The sequence below is a fragment of the Pan troglodytes genome, chromosome 7 (assembly GCF_028858775.2).
Source record: "Pan troglodytes isolate AG18354 chromosome 7, NHGRI_mPanTro3-v2.0_pri, whole genome shotgun sequence".
Lineage (NCBI taxonomy): Eukaryota > Metazoa > Chordata > Mammalia > Primates > Hominidae > Pan > Pan troglodytes.
In genome coordinates this window covers 117547418-117566329 of record NC_072405.2, presented here as the reverse complement: position 1 = coordinate 117566329, position 18912 = coordinate 117547418, and the positions used below count along the sequence as shown (strand labels likewise).

Below are 18912 nucleotides of genomic sequence, written 5' to 3'. Positions count from 1 at the left end.
TTCTTGAGAAGTTAAGTTGTGCATGTTTTTGTGTGTATTAACCATTTGCATTTCTTCTGTGACTAGATTTCTTTTTCTGTGACTACATACTAGCCTATTTATGTATGTTTAACATTTTTTCTATTATATTGTTCATCCTTTTTTAAATTAACTCATATGAGCTCTTTAATGGATATTAAAACTTTGTAATATATGTTACAAAATTTTCTCTAGTTTATTATTTATTGTCCAACTTATTTTTTAATAGAAACATTACATCTCTGTGTTACGAAATGTATCGATCTTTTTTTCTTAGTTGCTGTTTTTTATAATACATTTAGCTTATTCTTCTTTACCCCAAACTTTACATTTATTTGCTAATATTTACTTATAGTATCTATGCTTCTACTCCAAATTTGAATTTCCAAACAAATATGATTTCAGACTTTGAGAGGAAATTTATTGCATTCCAATTAGACACGTAAAGTATAAATTTAACCTGAACTAAATCTGTGTGTATTTAAATGGGGAGAAAAATCACTCTTTACAAACCCATATTTGCAACACATGTTGACACCATACATGTTGAAAATAGTGGAAAATATTGGAACATCTGTAAATAGATTCAGACAGATAAAAATGAGGTTTCTATATTTTCAACATCTTCCTCCTTGTTTGAAGGGCTATATTTATACTCATAGAGCTTAGGCAACTGTCACCACTGTGAATTCATTGGCTGCTACGTTAAGAACTCTATTGTGGGAAACAATTTGAAAGGGATATCCTTTTCTGTGAAAGCTTCAAGATATGTTCAATGATTTGAAATATTTCCAATAAGATGTTGGAGAAGGCAGTGTAAAACAGGGGTATGGAGAAGTCTACCAGAAACTTCAAATAGGACTTGCTGTACACTCATTTAGAACCTTTTACTAAAGTTCGAGGCACAGATTATTTTGTTTATTTTATTCATTAAAGTGCACCTCTGCCTCAAATAGAAGCTAAGTGCCAGAATTCTATGCATGTCTCTTCTCAAAGTGTTTCCAGAAAGACGGGAAACAGGAAGTCCTAAGACTCCTGTGAGAAACTCTCTCCTTGGATTTCTAGCTCAATTTGTATAGATTTAGGTGCATGGTTTCATAAAGTGTTGTTCCATGGAACCCTAATCCTAAAAGAAGCATCTTAATAAAAACTGTTTGTTTAATATAGGCTTCCCTAAATCTTAACAATGAAACTCTTATTTTGCTTCAAAGAACATACTGAATATGCTCTAGGAAACAGTGCACTGGTGTTCAGTAACCATCCAGGTTTTGTGTTTAAAATGCAAACCTAAGCTAAACATGTAGCTGAGACTGTCATCAGGGAAAATCTGACTACTTTGACTACCTAACTTTAGGACACTGGGGCTGCAATGTTGTCCTTCAGATCAACCTCTCTATATAAAGATCCCCATGCTAGCTGAGGTGGCCACTCTCAACGGACCTGGATAACGAAAATAGTAAAGAATCAATGAAAGGCTTCAGGGACAAAATGAAATATGAGCAGTATATTAACAATATAATTAAAATTAACACATAAATTTAATGGAAGAGGTATTAAGACAGGGTAGTATTTAAGAAAATTCTAGTCCAGATGTTAAAAATCGACTTGACAAAGTAATTCTGTTTTTATACGTGGGAAAGATAAACAGGTTCAAATATTGTGAAGGATAAGCTCCCAGAACAACTAAATGGAGAGCAGCAAATATTAAGGATATGTGAAGGCAGTGCCTTGGTTCCTGGTATAACATGATGAATAAAAGGAATAGGAAGAGATTATAGTGTGTTAAGTCAAAGAGATGAGACTATAGGATGTTCATTGACACAGCAGTGGGATGTCTTGAGTAGACTTCCAGTCTAACAACTTAGAAGACATGGCTTTTTATTCCTGGTTCTGACACTTAATATCTGCATGATTTTGAAGAAAACATTTGATTCTTACCTATCCATGAGGGTCTGTAACATCTGCTCATTCTATGTTACTATATTGCTTTAAGAATCAAAGGAGATAAAGGTTTCAAATTGCTATGTAACTATAATGGTGTGTTACAAGAATAAGATAATAAGTAGAGATGGTATATAGAGTTTTCTGGCAAGTGAGGTTTGCATTGAAACCATTTTGGAAGTAATGACAAGGAAGGGCTGACTTCCAAAGTAGATACTAGCCAATAAATGGGAGGAATCAAAGAGAAGAGAGCAGTCTTTTGGAAGCCAAATATGAAGAGAAGATGAAAAAAGGGGATGAGTGTAGTCAAAAGAAATGGAAGGGTCAAGAAGAGATCAGTCTTGCCTGAAGAAGTCTAAAAAGTTGTCATTAATATGAAAAATGTCCCTAATAAATAAAGTTGGTAGATAATTACTGAAGTACAAATGTTATTAAGGGCGCTCCAAGTGAAGAAATGTGATGAGAAAATGATGAGAAGAGATAATTAACTGGTAAGACTTGCCATTAGAGAAACAATGTAACATGTTTCCAATTTGCTTGTAGTTGTTATGCATATTACTTGGGTTTCCAAATCCTGTGGAATGTCTGTGCTGTAGAGTAGGCTTCTTAGTTCCATGGACAGTCTCTTTTTCACATTACATGCACTGTCTATTCTAAGATGACAAACTATATGGGTATCTTTTGATACCTGCTAGTAAGGGAGCATAAAAGGTTGTCTGATGAATTATGAAAATTAATGTTCTGTCTAACGTGCTAATGTGCGTTATATTATATATTATACATATTATGTATTCCTTTTACTCAGAAAAGCAGATCTTTTCCACAAGCCAGTGTCCAGAATTGTTTCCTTTAGTACCAGGACTTCTTTGATCTACTTTCCATTCTCAGCTCTTTCCAAGTTATCCTGAAAAACAAAACAAATCAAACAAGCCCACCTTCTTTACTGACATCTCAGATAGCAGCTATCTCTGCGCATATGTCCGCTTGAACAAGGAATACATCAAAAATAAACAGAAAAATACTGATGCAAAAATTTTAAAAAAATGTATTATGTCTGAAACAGAAGTTTCTTTTAGCTTCTGCATTTTCATTTGAGGTTTTTATTCTCTAAAAATAAACCCTAGAGTAAGAATAGTGTCATTTTATATTTTACAGAATTATTGGCACTTAGCAACTAATAAATACAAATTATAACTATAGCATGATATTTTCCAAACCAGAATGTTACCTACTGATTAGGAAAACTGAAAGGCCAGTGCCCATCTTATTTCAAGTACAAAATGGTAATTCAGAATTTTTATCCAGTATTATATGACTATAACGTTCAAATTTTGATATCTACATGCTTGCCAGTTTAATAGGTAATGCTAAGTTTTCTCACTAGTAGACTATAATGCCTATGAATTTAAAAGGCAATTTTCTTATAAGTTAACAACTCTAAATTATGGGCATCTTGCCTCTGATCATTACCCCAGGACTAGCAAGAAAAGTAAATAAAAAGTAAACAGAGAATAAGCTAAGACACTGGTCGTGGTTAATTCTCAGATCTAAAGGCCAAAAATTAATGGGCACAGAGAAGATCTGCTTTGACGCCTACCCCAGTAGGTGGGATGAAACTTTTAACCAATAAAGATAATGGAGAATTTTTTTGTTTTTGTTTGTGTTTTACCACGAACTTCTCCAACAAAAAGTTACTGGCAAAGAAAAATAACATGGTAAAAGAAGATGAATCATACCTACCCCTTACAGATGTTGTTTTCATCTTACACTGCTTACCTTGCCTAAGTTTTTCATTTCCAAAAGAATTTTTAAAAAATAAGTGATCATCACAGTTTCCCCTATATTACTGTACCCAAGCTCTATCTATATTGGGTTTACTTTATGATTGGTGCAGGGCAGGGCTCCTTTCTCTCTTGGTATTGGTAGAATGAAAGCAATTCAAAACAGAAATGGGACTTCTACTGCAGAAGTCACACAGTTTCTGCTAATGGGTCTCAATGAGAAACTTTCTTATGTGAATGTGTGCACACTACTAAAGGTATTATAAATTAGTAGAGTCTTAGAAGCCTCAGGTATTTTTCAGGCTTGACTTCACAGGCAGCTTTCCTGCCATATTCTTCGAGTACAAGTTTGTTGGCAAAGATTTGGAATGCCCAGGAGTAGTTCTGGCCACACTTCTTTTTCCTCTTCCTCTTCTTCTAAACAATGGAAATGTATTCTCTGAATATTCTGGAAGCTGAAAGTCCCAGATCAAGGATCAAGGTGCCTGCAGGGCTAGGCTCTCTCCGAAGGCCCTAGGGAAGACTTGGTTCCAGGCCTCTCTCCTACCTGCCAGTAGTTCCTTGGCTTGAGGCAGCAGTGCTCCAATCTTTACACAACCTTTTCCCTGTGTGCACATCTGATCTGTCTCTCAACATTTTCCCTTTTTATAAGGACACCAATCATAGTGGATTAGAAGCTCATCCTCCTCCAGGATGACCTCATCTTAACTAATTACATCTGCAACGAATCTGTTTCTAAATAAGGCCACATTCTTGACTTCCTGGAGGTTGGGACTTCAACACACACACACACACACACACACATATATATACATATATACATATACATATATATACATATATACATATACATATATATACATATATACATATATATACATATATATATACACATATACATATATATACATATATATATACACACACACACATATATATATATATATACATATTTTTTTTTTGGCTGGGGGGCAAGCATGGGCAGGCCATAATTGAACTCATAACAACCACTTAAAACAGTACCTGACACTGGCCGGGCACGGTGGCTCATGCCTGTAATCCCAGCACTTTGGGAGGCCGAGGCGGGCAGATCACAAGGTCAGGAGATCGAGACCATCCTGGCCAACACGGCAAAACCCCATCTCTACTAAAAATACAAAAAATTAGCTGGGCATGGTGGCAGGCGCCTGTAGTCCCAACTACTCGGGAGGCTGAGGCAGGAGAATGGCGTGAACCCAGGAGGCGGAACTTGCAGTGAGTAGAGATTGAGCCAAGATCACGCCACTGTGCTCCAGCCTGGGCAACAGAGCAAGACTCTGTCTTAAAACAAACAAACAACAACAACAACAAAAAGCAAAACAAAAAAACAGTACCTGACACATAGCAACCATGTCATAAATGAGAGGTATCATGACTAGTATGATTGACATCATCATCACCATCTACCATGCTGATCCATCCACAAGGTTTCTGGCATCTACCAGGATGGCACAGCTTCTGCCACATGGACTTCTCTCGATTCCCTCACAGTCTTTTATGCCATTTAAGCCTTGGACCCACACTTCTTAATCTGTGTAAAAGACAATCAGATGTTACACTTTGTCCCCCAGTACCTGGTGTTGGAAGATTTGGCTCTTCAAACATGCTCTATTTTATAATTTAAGTATTGAATCTAAAACACTCCCTAGTGTCCCCTTTTTGAAAGGAATGATTCAGTGCTGTATTTATCCAAGGTAAATTAAGTGCCCGTTCTGGTATGTGGCATTTTAATAACACCTTGTAAACTAAGGACGGGTTGAACCTTCTGAAAACAGAACTGAGAAAACCGAGTAAGCCTTTGCCCGGAGGAAAACTAGTATATTAGACACTCCATAAAATGTTAATGCTTTTTATTTCCAGTCAGTTGGTAGGCTCCAAAAATGCTTCTGCTTTCTCTATCATTTTTAATGTGCAATATACAAGGGGAATATCCTATAAAGAGCTCAGGGAGAAGGAAGAGCCTCAGTTAAAGATTGCAACACTCTGAGCAAAGCATCCCAACTCCTTTCAGAAGACCATACCATCAGCCAAAGGGAGTCTTCCTTTTGTTACCATTTATACAGCGACGTGGGAACTTGTAGTGTCATTAAGCCTCATCGTGAAGCTTGAATTGAGAAATAAAGGAAGCTAGTGGTTATGATACAGGACCAGTTATCAAAAATCACAAGAATTCATTGTGACTTTAGATAGATCACTTTTGGCTCCTGTGGTTTCTGTGTCAATATAGTTTTCTTTTTGTATGTGTGTGTGATTGAGAATGTATGTTGCTGTTTTTTCTTTTTTCACCTAACATATTTTGAGCATTTTCTAATATCCTTAAAATGATTAAAAATATTTTCAACAGTTTCAAAATAAGAGATTTTTTTCTTTCTTAATGTCATTGTACATAAATCTTTGTGTTTCTGATTATTTCATATTTTTCTCTTTATTTCTGATTTTGCAGATGGTCAATATACTATTCTTGATCCCACAGAACTATTGTGAAATTTAGTCAATGTTAACGTTTTGAAAACCCCAAATAAATGAAGCAAAGTGAATAAAAAGTAGTTTCTATGTGTTGTTTGTTTTTTTCCTGAACTATTCTGTTTCCTCTTAGGCCCATTTCTTTAGTGAAAGTTATACTATAACTTCTTTAGAGTATAGCTATTTGGGTGTAAGTTAGTTACCTTGGATATAAGATACACCCAAGGAAACCAAGAAACTAAATCATAGTTAAAAGCAAACATTACTCTGACAATATCTGGTTTACTTATTTTTTATTTGACATGTTATATGTGTAACTCCTATTCTGAAGAATACATATTCTTAAGTCTCTCACTTAAAAATATTTTTACAGTGAAATGTAAAATTTCTCATCTTAAATAAATTCAGGAACCAATTGAATTATAAGGGTTTTTTTGTATAACATTTTTTCAAATCTAAGTTTTATTTTCACTTCCTTGTAGTTTATTAGAACATAAAATCTTAGAAATGGAAGGAAAACACAAGGAAGAGTTGGACACCTTAAAGGAAGAGAAAGAGAACCTTCAAGGCTTGGTTACTCGTCAAACATATATAATCCAGGAGCTGGAAAAGCAATTAAACAGAGCTACCACCAACAACAGTGTCCTTCAGAAGCAGCAACTGGAGCTGATGGACACAGTCCACAACCTTGTCAATCTTTGCACTAAAGAAGGTGGTAAGAATGTCTTCCTCACTTTGGTATTGTTAATATTTTATTTCCTTTGATCAAGTAAATACTCAATATAGCTTTCTACAGTGCATTGATTGCTGTGTAAAAAATAGCAGAAGAACTTTATGGTTAGAATCATTTATGAAGTTATGTTGATAATTTTCTCATGTTTCTACCTAGAGAATGTATTCATAAGCCTAAATTTGTGAATCCGCAATGTCTTTCTGAAAGAGCTTTCTAATTTCTTCTTTGTCTTTTAACCTTAGATAAAATCTGTGATACTGTCGCGAATAAATAATTGGTATTATGGTGTTAGACACTTAACTATATATAGGACAGAGATGAGCCAATGTTAAAAATTAGTTCATAGTGCTGGGAGAGTTTCAGGAGGATTTCCATTTTTAAATGAATATTTATTATTTCCTTTTAAAGGGAATGGGGTAGGAAATTGTGGGTTGCAGAGAAACAGACAGACTATTTGAAACAAGTATTATGAGTGAGGCAGGATTATTGTTATTAAAAATGTTTATTAAGATCACTTGTGCTTAGTCCTGTGCAGGATAGATGTAATCAGGGTATTTAAGTTCATTAATTCTGGGGTATCTTTGTGACAGTGGAGATACAAATTTTTGATATCACTAGAATGTCTGGAGCCATTGAACCTTTGGGAATATCTACAACCCTGTATTTCTTTAGAAGGCATACATCTGTCTATCCATCCATCCACCTAACAATTATTGAATGAATGCCTCTGCTTGCACCTGTTTCCTTCAGGCAGAACCTCTAGTGAGCCTCAGTAGAGCTCTTCAAAGTTTGGAACTTGAAGTCATCTTCTGTATTTCTCTAATCAGCCTTTCTCTGAATGAAGATGGAATTGTAAATGGTGATGAGTGAAAGAGAATACCACTTACATCTGCAAGTTGTTGTTATTAAGCTGTGGCTTATGTGACCATTCATGAAATGGTTCAGTGAGCATATGCAATGTACACATGGGGAGGCTCCTTTAATTTAAAAGTGGATTTGAGCTATGTGACAAATTTGTTCAATTTCATGCTTTCATCTATAGTTATGAATAGGGAAGATAACTCCATATTAAGTGATTTTGTTTTAAAGACATTTCATATTTCTCTATTACACTCCATTACCTCGAGTTATATCTCCTTTAGATAGTCTAAACAAGCCTTTAATATGCTTTGTAAAGTAATATTTTTTAAACAGTGAGTTCCCAGAGCTCCATTTGGGTGTGCTCAGTAATGTGGTTGGGAAGGGAAAAGCCTGCTAATCAGTCAGACTCTGCCAAAATCTTGAGTTAGAGTCCACTGGAAGGAAAGCATGGTAGTATTTTGCCAGAGAATTTTAATAGAACTCATGAGTATTTAACAATTAAGTATTAATACAAGTTATATCTATTCTCATATTGAGCTGAATACATTTTGGGAAAGATTGAAAACACATTTTTCTTATCATCCTAAGACTTAAAGCACATGGAGTGGAATAGTGGTTTTTATTTCATGATTTTAGGGATGTCAAGCCCTAGTGATTCTCACAGAGCTCATATGTCTGCGTACTTATCATAATTTAACTTCTTTTCTGAGTATTTGCCTAATAAATGTGTCTTTAAGCTTTTAGAGGAAGAGGGTGTGACTTTAAAAGTAAATATTCTGGCTAGGTTTGAACTTTGGGTGCAACATCAAGGAAGCAAACATCTGTTCAATTTAAGAAACATTTTTGAAAAATGAGGATAGCCATGATAGATGGTACCCTTAATAGCCATTCAGGAAGTGAAAAAAGTAACTGTGTCTGTTCTATGATGTAGTATATCCAAAAAATAGTAATAATAATCATAGAAACTGAATTTGTCTAAATATTCCAGGCCTCTAGATATCTTTTATTTTTAATGACAAAACTCTGAAATGAATCTTGATTTAACTACAGGATTTGCCATCTTAATTTAAGGTAATTGCCTAATTTTCCAATAGGTTCTCTGCTGTCATGACCATAGATTTTATTTGCTTCTCGTTAATCTCTTTTTTCTTTAATCTTACTGTTAAGCGTTCTAACTAAATATTTAGTTACTTTTAGAACTCATAAGAGACACAAAAGTGGAAAGTGGCTCTCATAAGGTTTTTATGAAGATTTTCATTGTCTGCATATCTTTATTTTCACTGGAGCCTTAGTCGTTGGCTATGGTGAATTTAAAATTTTAAATGGCTAATAGCATAATACTAGATTGAATATCAGTTATTAAAATGAACTTTTATTCAAATTCTAAAACACATGGGTAAAGCCTTTCTTTGTTTTATGACCAAAATTTATATATCATATAAATTTATTATTTATTGAAGGATTATATGTAAATATTTTACTTATAAATTTATATATATGCAAATATTTCAAAATAAGCATACCAGAATAAACGCATCAAATATTCTAAAATGTACATTTTAAAGCTCAAATATAGGTATTCTACAAGATCTTAAAAAACACTAGCTGTGTCGTCATCCAAAAAGCCAAACATTTTAATTGACCCTAAAAGGTCTTCTGGTTTCAATCTGACCCACTAATCTGTGGAGACAGCCTGAATATAATACTGCAAGGCCAGACTAAAAAAATGTTAATGAGCTTCCCCTGTCATTGGCAACCAGTTTAACCTTAAGGAAGCTGTCTCATCATGTATAAAGTCAGGAGAATTCTGTCTATTTCACCACAATAGGGAAAGAATTACATTAGATGCTCAATATACAAGCGAAGATCCCATTGCTGAAGACACAGTTGATTCATTAAACTTTAGTTTCTTCTTTCTCCTTCGATGGACAAGATTCAGTTAAGTACATTCATTATGTGCTTTATAAGCAAAACTTCCTCTGCAGAAAATGTTTAAATACAGTGCCCCGGAGTGTTTGAATGTTGACAGTCATCCAGGCAGCTTTTTTGGCCTCCATTTTCTGATCTCTAAAATGGGATCATAATATCTACCCGGTAGGTATGTAGTACACCATAAATATATACAACTTTTGTCAATTATGTAGTTCAAAATTGCCAAAAAAGTGGATTGTAAATGTTCTCACCACAAAGAAATGACGAGTATGTGAGGTAATGGATATGTTAATTAGCTTGATCATTCTGCAGTGTATACATGTACCAAAACATCACGTTTTACTCCAAAAATATATACAGTTATTATTTGTCATTAAAAAAAATTCAAATTTAAAAAAGAAATAGAGGGCCTAGAATAAATACATACATAAACAAGTAAATGAATTAATTTCTTAAATGTTGAAATATTAAAAGAGGTTAGTATAAAACGCATAGCTTCTGTGTTAAGTCATAGTCAACATTAAAATAATTGTAATTATCTTTATTTTAGTGCCTTCTAAAATGCCTATAATACATTAAAGTTATATGATAAAGAATTCCTAGGAAGTGTTGGCTAGACATGTACTTTTTTTCCCAAACATTTGTTTGATCCAGAAACTGTAAATCTATCTTTGCATTCAGAGAGTGCTTTTGTTTAGTTTCACAGCACTTTTTCTACTAACACATCTGATGTTGTGAGATACTTTTAAGAAGGACAACTAATAAACACATTATCTGAAATAATTCACCAAATTTTCCTCTTCTTATTCCTAATAGACAATAATGGTGTCTTAGGCAAATAGTCAATTCAAACTGAATTGCATCCATTTTGTAAGGCTTCTGAGTAACACATTTATTTTTGTCTAACCTTCATCCATAAACATTGGGCCACATTTATTCTTAGAAACATTATCCACTAAAGAAATATTGCCCTCAGTATTATCACAATGTCAAAGCTCAGCCGATTGCTTCATGTTTTTGGCAATTCAAAATTACCAAAATTAAATATTTGCTGGAATTAAGTAATTTACATTAATAAGGCATACAAACAAGGTTTGGAATCTTTCAGGGGAGAATAATCTGTTACTGTGACTATTAAAAAACCACTAGTTGGCCAGGCACGGTGGCTCATGCCTGTAATCCCAGAACTTTGGGAGGCCAAAGTGGGTGGATCACTTGAGGTCAGAAGTTCAAGACCAGCTTGGCCAATATGGTGAAACCCCATCTCTACTAAAAATACAGAAATTAGCTGGGCATGGTGGCACATGCCTGTAATCCCAGCTACTCAGGAGGCTGAGGCAGGAGAATTGCTTGAACCCAGGAGGCAAAGGTTGCAGTGAGCTGAGATCATGCCACTGCACTCCAGCCTGGGCAACAGAGTAAGACTCTGTCTCAAAAAAATAAAAATAAAAATAAAAATAAATTCACTGGTTATCTATGTACAGTGGTGATTAAAATGTCATCTCATGTTGAACATACACGTGGCAAATATATAATTGGGAATTTAATTACTAACAGCATGTAAAAAAAGGAAGGAAGGAAAAAAGAAAAGAAAAAGTTTTTAAAAAAAGTATTTAGACTGTATTATAAACTTACATCGTCTGATTGTCTCACACTGCCCAAATCAGCTCGAAGCTCATTTCTGCTATAGCAGGATGTGGTTCATAAATGTATCCATTCATTCAAAACAGTTCTGCAGCAACTGTTCTGTTCTGGGGAAATGATATTTATTCATTTTTATTTAACAAATATTTGGTAAGTTTCTATAATGTGCCAAATATTGCTCAGACTACTGGGAAGAAGAAAAGATGTATTTCATTCTGTGGCTTTAAGGAACCTAGGGTTTGATAGGAGAGAAAAAAGTAAACAAATATTTTTCAGAATTATTTGCTAGAAGTGAGCCTAGGGTGCCTGGACCCGAGCAAAGCTCACAGAGAAATATTAAAATCATGGCAGGAACAGAAGGATAAGGGCAGAATCCAGCATCTCTAGAGTTTTCTTGGGGATTTTACTGAATCCTTATTATGATTCTAGTTTGCTTAGGCTTTCCACGTGTTAGCCCTTACAACAGCAACATGAGGGAGTTACCATGCCTAGCATAATTTTATAACCTCTACAGAGAATTTGAGAATTTGCCCAAAGTTACAAAGCTGGAAATCATTGATCTAGGATTAAAATATAAGCAAGCTTGTTCTAGTGGGAAGATGATAGTTAAGTCTAAAAAATGAAGAAAGTGAAGGACACACCAGAGAGTACAAACGGCATGTATATTTTCCAGAAGTCATGGGAGCGGGCTGTAGCCTAAGTCTTAAAATGAATTTAGAGAGAGGATCTCTGAGGGAGACCAAAAAGGCCACATTTTTTCTTTAAAATCAATGAGCAGTCATTGTCAATATATGATGATAATGGTGATATTTGTGTTTTACAAAAATCTCCCCAGTGACAATGTAGGAAAAATATACTGTAAAGCTGAGAAGCCTGGAGTAGGGGACCAGATGGGTGCTTTTACCGTTATTATAATATCAGCAAATACTTAACACAAGCCAGTCTTCTGAGACCTTTGCATATATTAGTTTATTTAATTCTGGTAACAACACTGTATGATAGGTTCTATTACCAACTCTATATGAAAGGTAAGCTAAGCACAGAGAGGTGAATAATGCTTAAATATCACACTACTAGCAAGTGAGCAAGCTGAGATTTGAACCCAGAGTCTTGTTCTGAATACTGTACATTACACGCTGCACCATATTGGACAAGGTAGAGTTGATGATTTTTGTCAGAATTTCAAAGTGATCTCTAGGAAAGAAATAGTAAGGTCCATATTAAACAGGGGTAAATGGAAAAGTAAGTGGAAGAAATTTGTAAAAATAGAAAAATTAGAATCAGCAAGAAATAATGACTTCCTAGAAGTCTAATCTAATACCAATTGCACATTTCTAGGTTAAACAACTGAGGGAGCATAGATCACATTCTTTAAAACCAGCAACATGGGAGATGAAATAGATTGGAAGGGAAAAAATAGTGAGTTTTAGTTTGGGATATTTTGACTGAGTTGCCTGTGGGACAGAGTCTGGCAGGCAGATAAATCGGATTCTAGAAGGAGAACAATGATTTGTCCTCAGAGGAGACAAGAGGTAAAATCATAGAAAGTGCATATAAAGCAATGGCTCTTATTCATGTAGGGGTCACAGATCCATCAGGAAACCAGATGCAAACGGCTATTTTTCCTTTCCACTTACCCCAACCCCAAAATGCAAGGATACAAGCACACATTTGTGTACAATTTGAGAGCATTTACATACCAAAGTTATGAGTGCATTGTATGAAAAAATGACAGTGTAAAAATCAAAGACAGAAAAATTTGAAGGTTTTTAAGGGACAGGTTAAAAAAAAGAGACTGAAAGAAAAATATAGACAGCGTGAAAAACAGTAGTAAGCAGTGTTTTGGGAAGGTTTAAAAAAAAAGGACAGTTATGAAGGATGTTCTTTTCAGTGGCAAGTAAGCATGACAGTCAAGTTTTTAAAAAGAACCTTCTGTATGCAGAGGTTTGGTATGCTACATGGCTCAGTTGCATATCTCAAAGACTAAAATGAGTGAGAGGAAGTTAAGAACAGAAATCATTATATACCTGCATTCAAGAAACTTGAATGTGAAAGGACAGATAACAACTTTAATTAGGGAGGCACACGGAGTAGAGGAAACTTAAAAATAAGTACTGAGAGACATGAACATGTTTATATACTTAATTATCTCGTAAGAAGTTCAAATTTCAACTCATAGGAGCTTCTCATGAAGTTCATTTTTAAGAATCATTTCACATTATCACGGAGACATAATGGCTGATACTACAGATGTTTAAGTGACCACTATTTGAGCTAAAGTGTCTTTCCCAGAAGCTGATTGCAGTGGTATGGAACATTTGATCATTATTTTGGGTCCTCTAGTCTTCTTAAAGGGGGAAATGAGGCATTTGCTTTCTTCTCAGTGCTGAGGAGTCATTTGGCTTGATTCTCAGAATAATTCTACCATCTGAAAGGAATTTACCTCCCATGTTGTGTCTGTTGAGTTTATGAAGTTTATATCATTCTGTAAGGGATGAGATAGTTTGAACTGCAAGTCCCTTGAGTTAAGAATGACTCTAAAAACATCACAAGTGATGGGAGGAAATTAAAACTTTTTGAATGTCAGTCATATAAACATTGATAAAAATGGAATATATCAGTTTCGTTGACTGGGTAAAATACTTGGTTTTTCATTTACTACTTGTAATGCACAATTTAAGATTAGGTAGAAAGAGAAAGAAAAATACAGGAAGTCATCTGCTGAACACTGCAGTGAGTACTTGTTTCCATTTAATGAGGGAAATGCTTTATCTTGACAGAAAATTATATGTCAAACATTTACAATTTCCTTAAAATGAACCACACTATCTAGCACTTCCTTTCATAAAACCCAGTGGCTTAAGGCAAAATTGACTGTTTATTTTTGGAAATGGTATATTTCTCCTTTTTGATGGAGTGTGTTATCTGCCTTTTAGAATAGTCATAATTTCTGTAAAAAAAATTGTGAATAGTGGATAGCCAAATTAATGATAACAAAATAAAAAATAACATAGTCCTTGACCTCTCCCATGAACTATTTCTAAACCCCATCTTTCGGAGGAGATTTGAAATTTTGTGGTTAATTCTCTTTTGGAATTGGAGTTTTTAACTTCAGAAACAAGATGAACTATCTGAAAAGGGATATCTCCTGGTTCCAGCTGGGCTTGGAAGTTACAGGGGTAAAAGGCCACAAAAAGAGTGTTTCCTTGATGTTCCAATATTACCATGAGCAAACTCCATCCTTCTTCCCTTATGCTTTCATAGCCTGGTTGGCTAAAGCGAAGAAGCACAGATAGTTTGAATAGACTTTCAACTAAGTCATTTCCTGGTCTCATCCACACTCAAGTCAAATTCAACAGATATTTTCTAAACCAGGGACAAAACAGAACAGTAGACATTAGTCACGGATAAGATATGGTACTTTACACTGAACCAAATGACACCTATAATTACTCTGAGAGACAGTAAGAAAAAATGTTTTATTAACAGCATTAAATATGTATGCATCATATCAACTATAGAGTGAAGACCTCATGAAATTTTTTATACTGTAAGAAGGGAGAAAAAGAAGGTAAAATCTGGGGAATGTTGCAACTGTACACTTAGCTTTAAATGTGTATAAACAAATATTTATTTTTAGCATAAGATTTTCTAAAAGTCAATTGCAAAGAATCTTTAAAACTAGTAACATTTTGGCCAGGCGTGGTGGCTCACGCCTGTAGTCCCAGCACTTTGGGAGGCCGAGGCAGGTGGATCGCGAGGTCAGGAGATCGAGATCATCCTGGCTAACACAGTGAAATCCCATCTCTACTAAAAATACAAAAAAAAATTAGCCAGGAGTGGTGGTGGGCGCCTGTAGTCCCAGCTACTCGGGAGGCTGAGGCAGGAGAATGGCAGAAATCTGGAAGGTGGAGCTTGCAGTGAGTTGAGATTGTGCCGCTGCACTCCAGCCTGGGCGACAGAGCAAGACTCTGTCTCAAAAAAAAAAAAAAAAAAAAAAACAACTAGTAACATTTTTAGCTTCCTATAGGAACTCGTAATTTATTATCAACCAAAGGATATCAACATGAAAACTAACTTTAAGTACACTGGAATCTCATGCTTGTGCTGGTTTGGGTGTTCACATTCTGAGTGGGGTTATGTCTGCTAAGGAGTCATATTAATATGTAACCTACAAAGAATTACTCATCTTTTTAATGGATTTATGAATAAGTCAAATTATCAAATGTAATATCAAATGTCAGACCTCATTTAACTTGTGTATTTATTATATGTTTGCATGTATCTTAATTATCTTAATTATTTTTAGGTGTGAACGTTCCATTTTCACAAGTGGGATGACGTCCTTTAGAATAGTGAGTTTGAACTTTGGGTATAATTTTAAGTGGAAATTTGGTTCTAAAGGGAGATTTTGCCAGTTGTTTAGGCCTCATGGACACACAGACACGCACAAACCTAATCTTAATCATAATTAATTATCCAACCTATCTCTCTAGAGCTAGGAATTATAGATTGAGATGGTTTCTCTCCAGTATCTGGGAGCAGGTGTATACCATCGAGAGGGCAGGCATGGTGGTTTAGAAGGAGCAGGAATCATGACATCTCTGTTCTAGTCCCAGCTCTGCTGTCAGATTGCTTAACATAGAAGTATGGCACACCTTAGAGTTTGCCTGGTATCCTACACAAACCCACATACTTTATGACTCATATCAAGCATTCCAACTTTGTCTCTTGGTTTTGTGTCACTCCTAATAACCGGTGAAGCCCTGTATTCAGAGGAGAAGCCCATGTAGAACCAGGGCTGGTAGTCAAGTACTGTTCTTTAAGTATATTACACCACAAGAGTAAGAATCAAGGTGACCTACTTGTGGTGACAGTCAGGACTTATTTACTTAAAACTTCAAAGTGGAGTTTTGTGTATGTGTCAGTTTTCAAAAACATCTGGCAACTGCTTTCTATGTTTACAGCATTGCCCAAGGACTTTCATTCCATTTTTAATGGCTGTTGCTGAAATAAATTATATTTGTCTGCTCATAGCAGAGCACAAAAGATGCCCCTTAAGCTTTCCCACATGTATGGGAAATCTTTTGTACAAAACCAATATATTTTAGCCAGGCTGAAAAAAAGTATATGGGAAATTAACACACACGAAACACCTGAAATGTCTTTGTGAATAAAATGAGCTCCTGAACAAATGGCAGGGGCCGTGCAGCATTCGTAACTGCCCAACAGGGTGCCCAAAGGGAAAACAAAGAAATTAATTTTATGTAAAATGAAAGATTACTTGATTAAACAAAGATGGTGTGTATTTCCAGTTGTACCTTTTAGTCAAGTATTTTTCCCCATTCTTTTTTTTTGTTTGTTTGTTTTTGAAACGGAGTCTCGCTCTGTCGCCCAGGCTGGAGTGCAGTGGTGCGATCTCTGCTCACTGCAAGCTCCGCCTTCCAGGTTCACTCCATTCTCCTGCCTCAGCCTCCCGAGTAGCTGGGACTACAGGCGCCCGCCACCACGCCCACCTAATTTTTCGTATTTTTAGTAGAGACGGGGTTGCACCATTTTAGCCAGGATGGTCTCCATCTCCTGACCTTGTGATCCGCCCGCCTCGGACTTCCAAAGTGCTGGGATTACAGGCGTGAGCCACCGCACCCAGCTTTTTCCTCATTCTTGATTACTTTAGGTAGTAATAGGCATTGAATATACGTTGTTATACACATGAGATTCATTTCACATTAGAAGATAATTGCAAAATTTATTTGAACATGGTAATCAAACTACAGTACAAATATGTAGAATTGATATTTAATTATTCTTCCACTTTAAAACAGACTTTAAATTAGAGCTACACTTATGACATAGGATGCTTTGCATCTCTACATAAATGTAAGAGTTTGTATGTCTTATGTATATCGTAGTATTATTGAAAATTTGTATATCTGCAATTATATATCATGGGCAATATATTCTTCAGATAATTAAAATGTATCCCTTTAGTAAAATTTTATGAAAATTTTTAAATGTGATGAAAAATTACCTGCATTTTTTATCCTCTCCTTTCTTTTTTTGGAAGAGAAAAATTGAATAAAATTATGACTTTTTTTCTAATAATTTAATCCGTTATTATCCATATGAATTAATTTTCATCATAATACCGTGATGCCTCTGGAAAAGTATATAGTATGCCCCCTTTATATTGTTCAGTGCCCAAATTCTTATCATTTCTTAGTTTTGCCTACTTTTTAAAATTTTCTGTCTTTTCCTCACACACATACACACGTACTTTCAATGATCCAATTCCTTGTCTCCATGCCTGATACTAGAAGATGAACACAGACACACACACACATACTTTCAATGATCCAATTTCTTGTCTCCATGCCTGATACTAGAAGATGAACACACACACACTCACATACACACACTCACATACATACACACAGTCACACACATAAACACACTCACACTCACATACACATACACACACACACACACACTCACACACACACATACACACACACACATATTCCCACTCTCACTACCCCGCCAGCCTATCCTCTCTGTCTTTGAAGCTTCTAGCAAATAGTCCGTAGGCTGGGAGACCAACTACCAGGCTTATGAGAATAATACCTAAAATTAATAGGGGTAAATCCTGAGTCAGTGTGACTTTTAGGGTATGAACATGATAAAATCCAATATGGCTGCTTTGGGACCTCTCACTTATCCTCTGTTAGCTCTTGACATTGTGGGCTGTCACGGCTTCACTTTTCTGCTGAGGGTTTTCATCTCAGACAATTCTACTGCCTGTGTCTCTGCTATCCTCATGTCAACATATTCTTTGTTCTTGTCATTGCTGCCTCCTCTCTCTTTTCCCATACAACCTGCTTCCATGAGATGAGGCTGTACCCTTTCAGACTTACGGCTTATACTGAATAACTCAGGACCTTGGGTGTGCTCTTGTCAGCAGAGATAAGTATTGCTGGGGATTCTGTGACAGATGACTCACTGAAGTTCTATTTGGGTTTCACTTTACTCAAAGGCCAGTAAGAAGTAGTTAAGATTTTCAGCTTTATAGTCAGAGAGTTCTACTACTTACAAGTTTTGGTGAAGTTAGTAGCATTTCTGAGCTTCAACTTCCCATGTAAAACAATATATTGATAAATACTCCTCATAAGAAATTTATAAGGATTGAACAAAATGAAGCATGTAAAACATACTTGGCACACAAAATTCAGAGTTTACCACATAGTAAGTGTTCAGTTAATGCTAGTTGATTTTATTATGATCATGATTATTATAGTTCCATAAAAAATGGTAGTTAAGATTTTATAGATTATCTATAAAATTACATATAGATAATTTAAATAAGAGCAAAGAAGTTCTTTTTAAAAAATGTTTAATTAAAATAATAATTCACTAGATAAATGATGTTCAACTGTTCCCTTATTCCAGGGTTAGAGGGACTTTGAGAAAAGAAGTAGTTGTTTTAAATAAAAAAGTACACTT

The 18912-nt window shown here is 35.3% G+C and overlaps 1 protein-coding gene across 2 annotated transcripts in view; it reads left to right on the top strand.

Moving 5' to 3' along the window:
- ANGPT1 (angiopoietin 1) overlaps nt 1–18912 on the top strand; it is a 247508-nt gene that overhangs the window by 168647 nt on the left and 59949 nt on the right. The window contains exon 4 of one of the 2 annotated variants that reach the window (XM_519904.9): nt 6725–6957. In XM_519904.9, coding sequence (XP_519904.3) covers nt 6725–6957 — 233 coding nt within the window. The remainder of the gene's footprint in view (nt 1–6724; nt 6958–18912) is intronic. The other variant, XM_016959775.3, reaches the window with a different exon arrangement.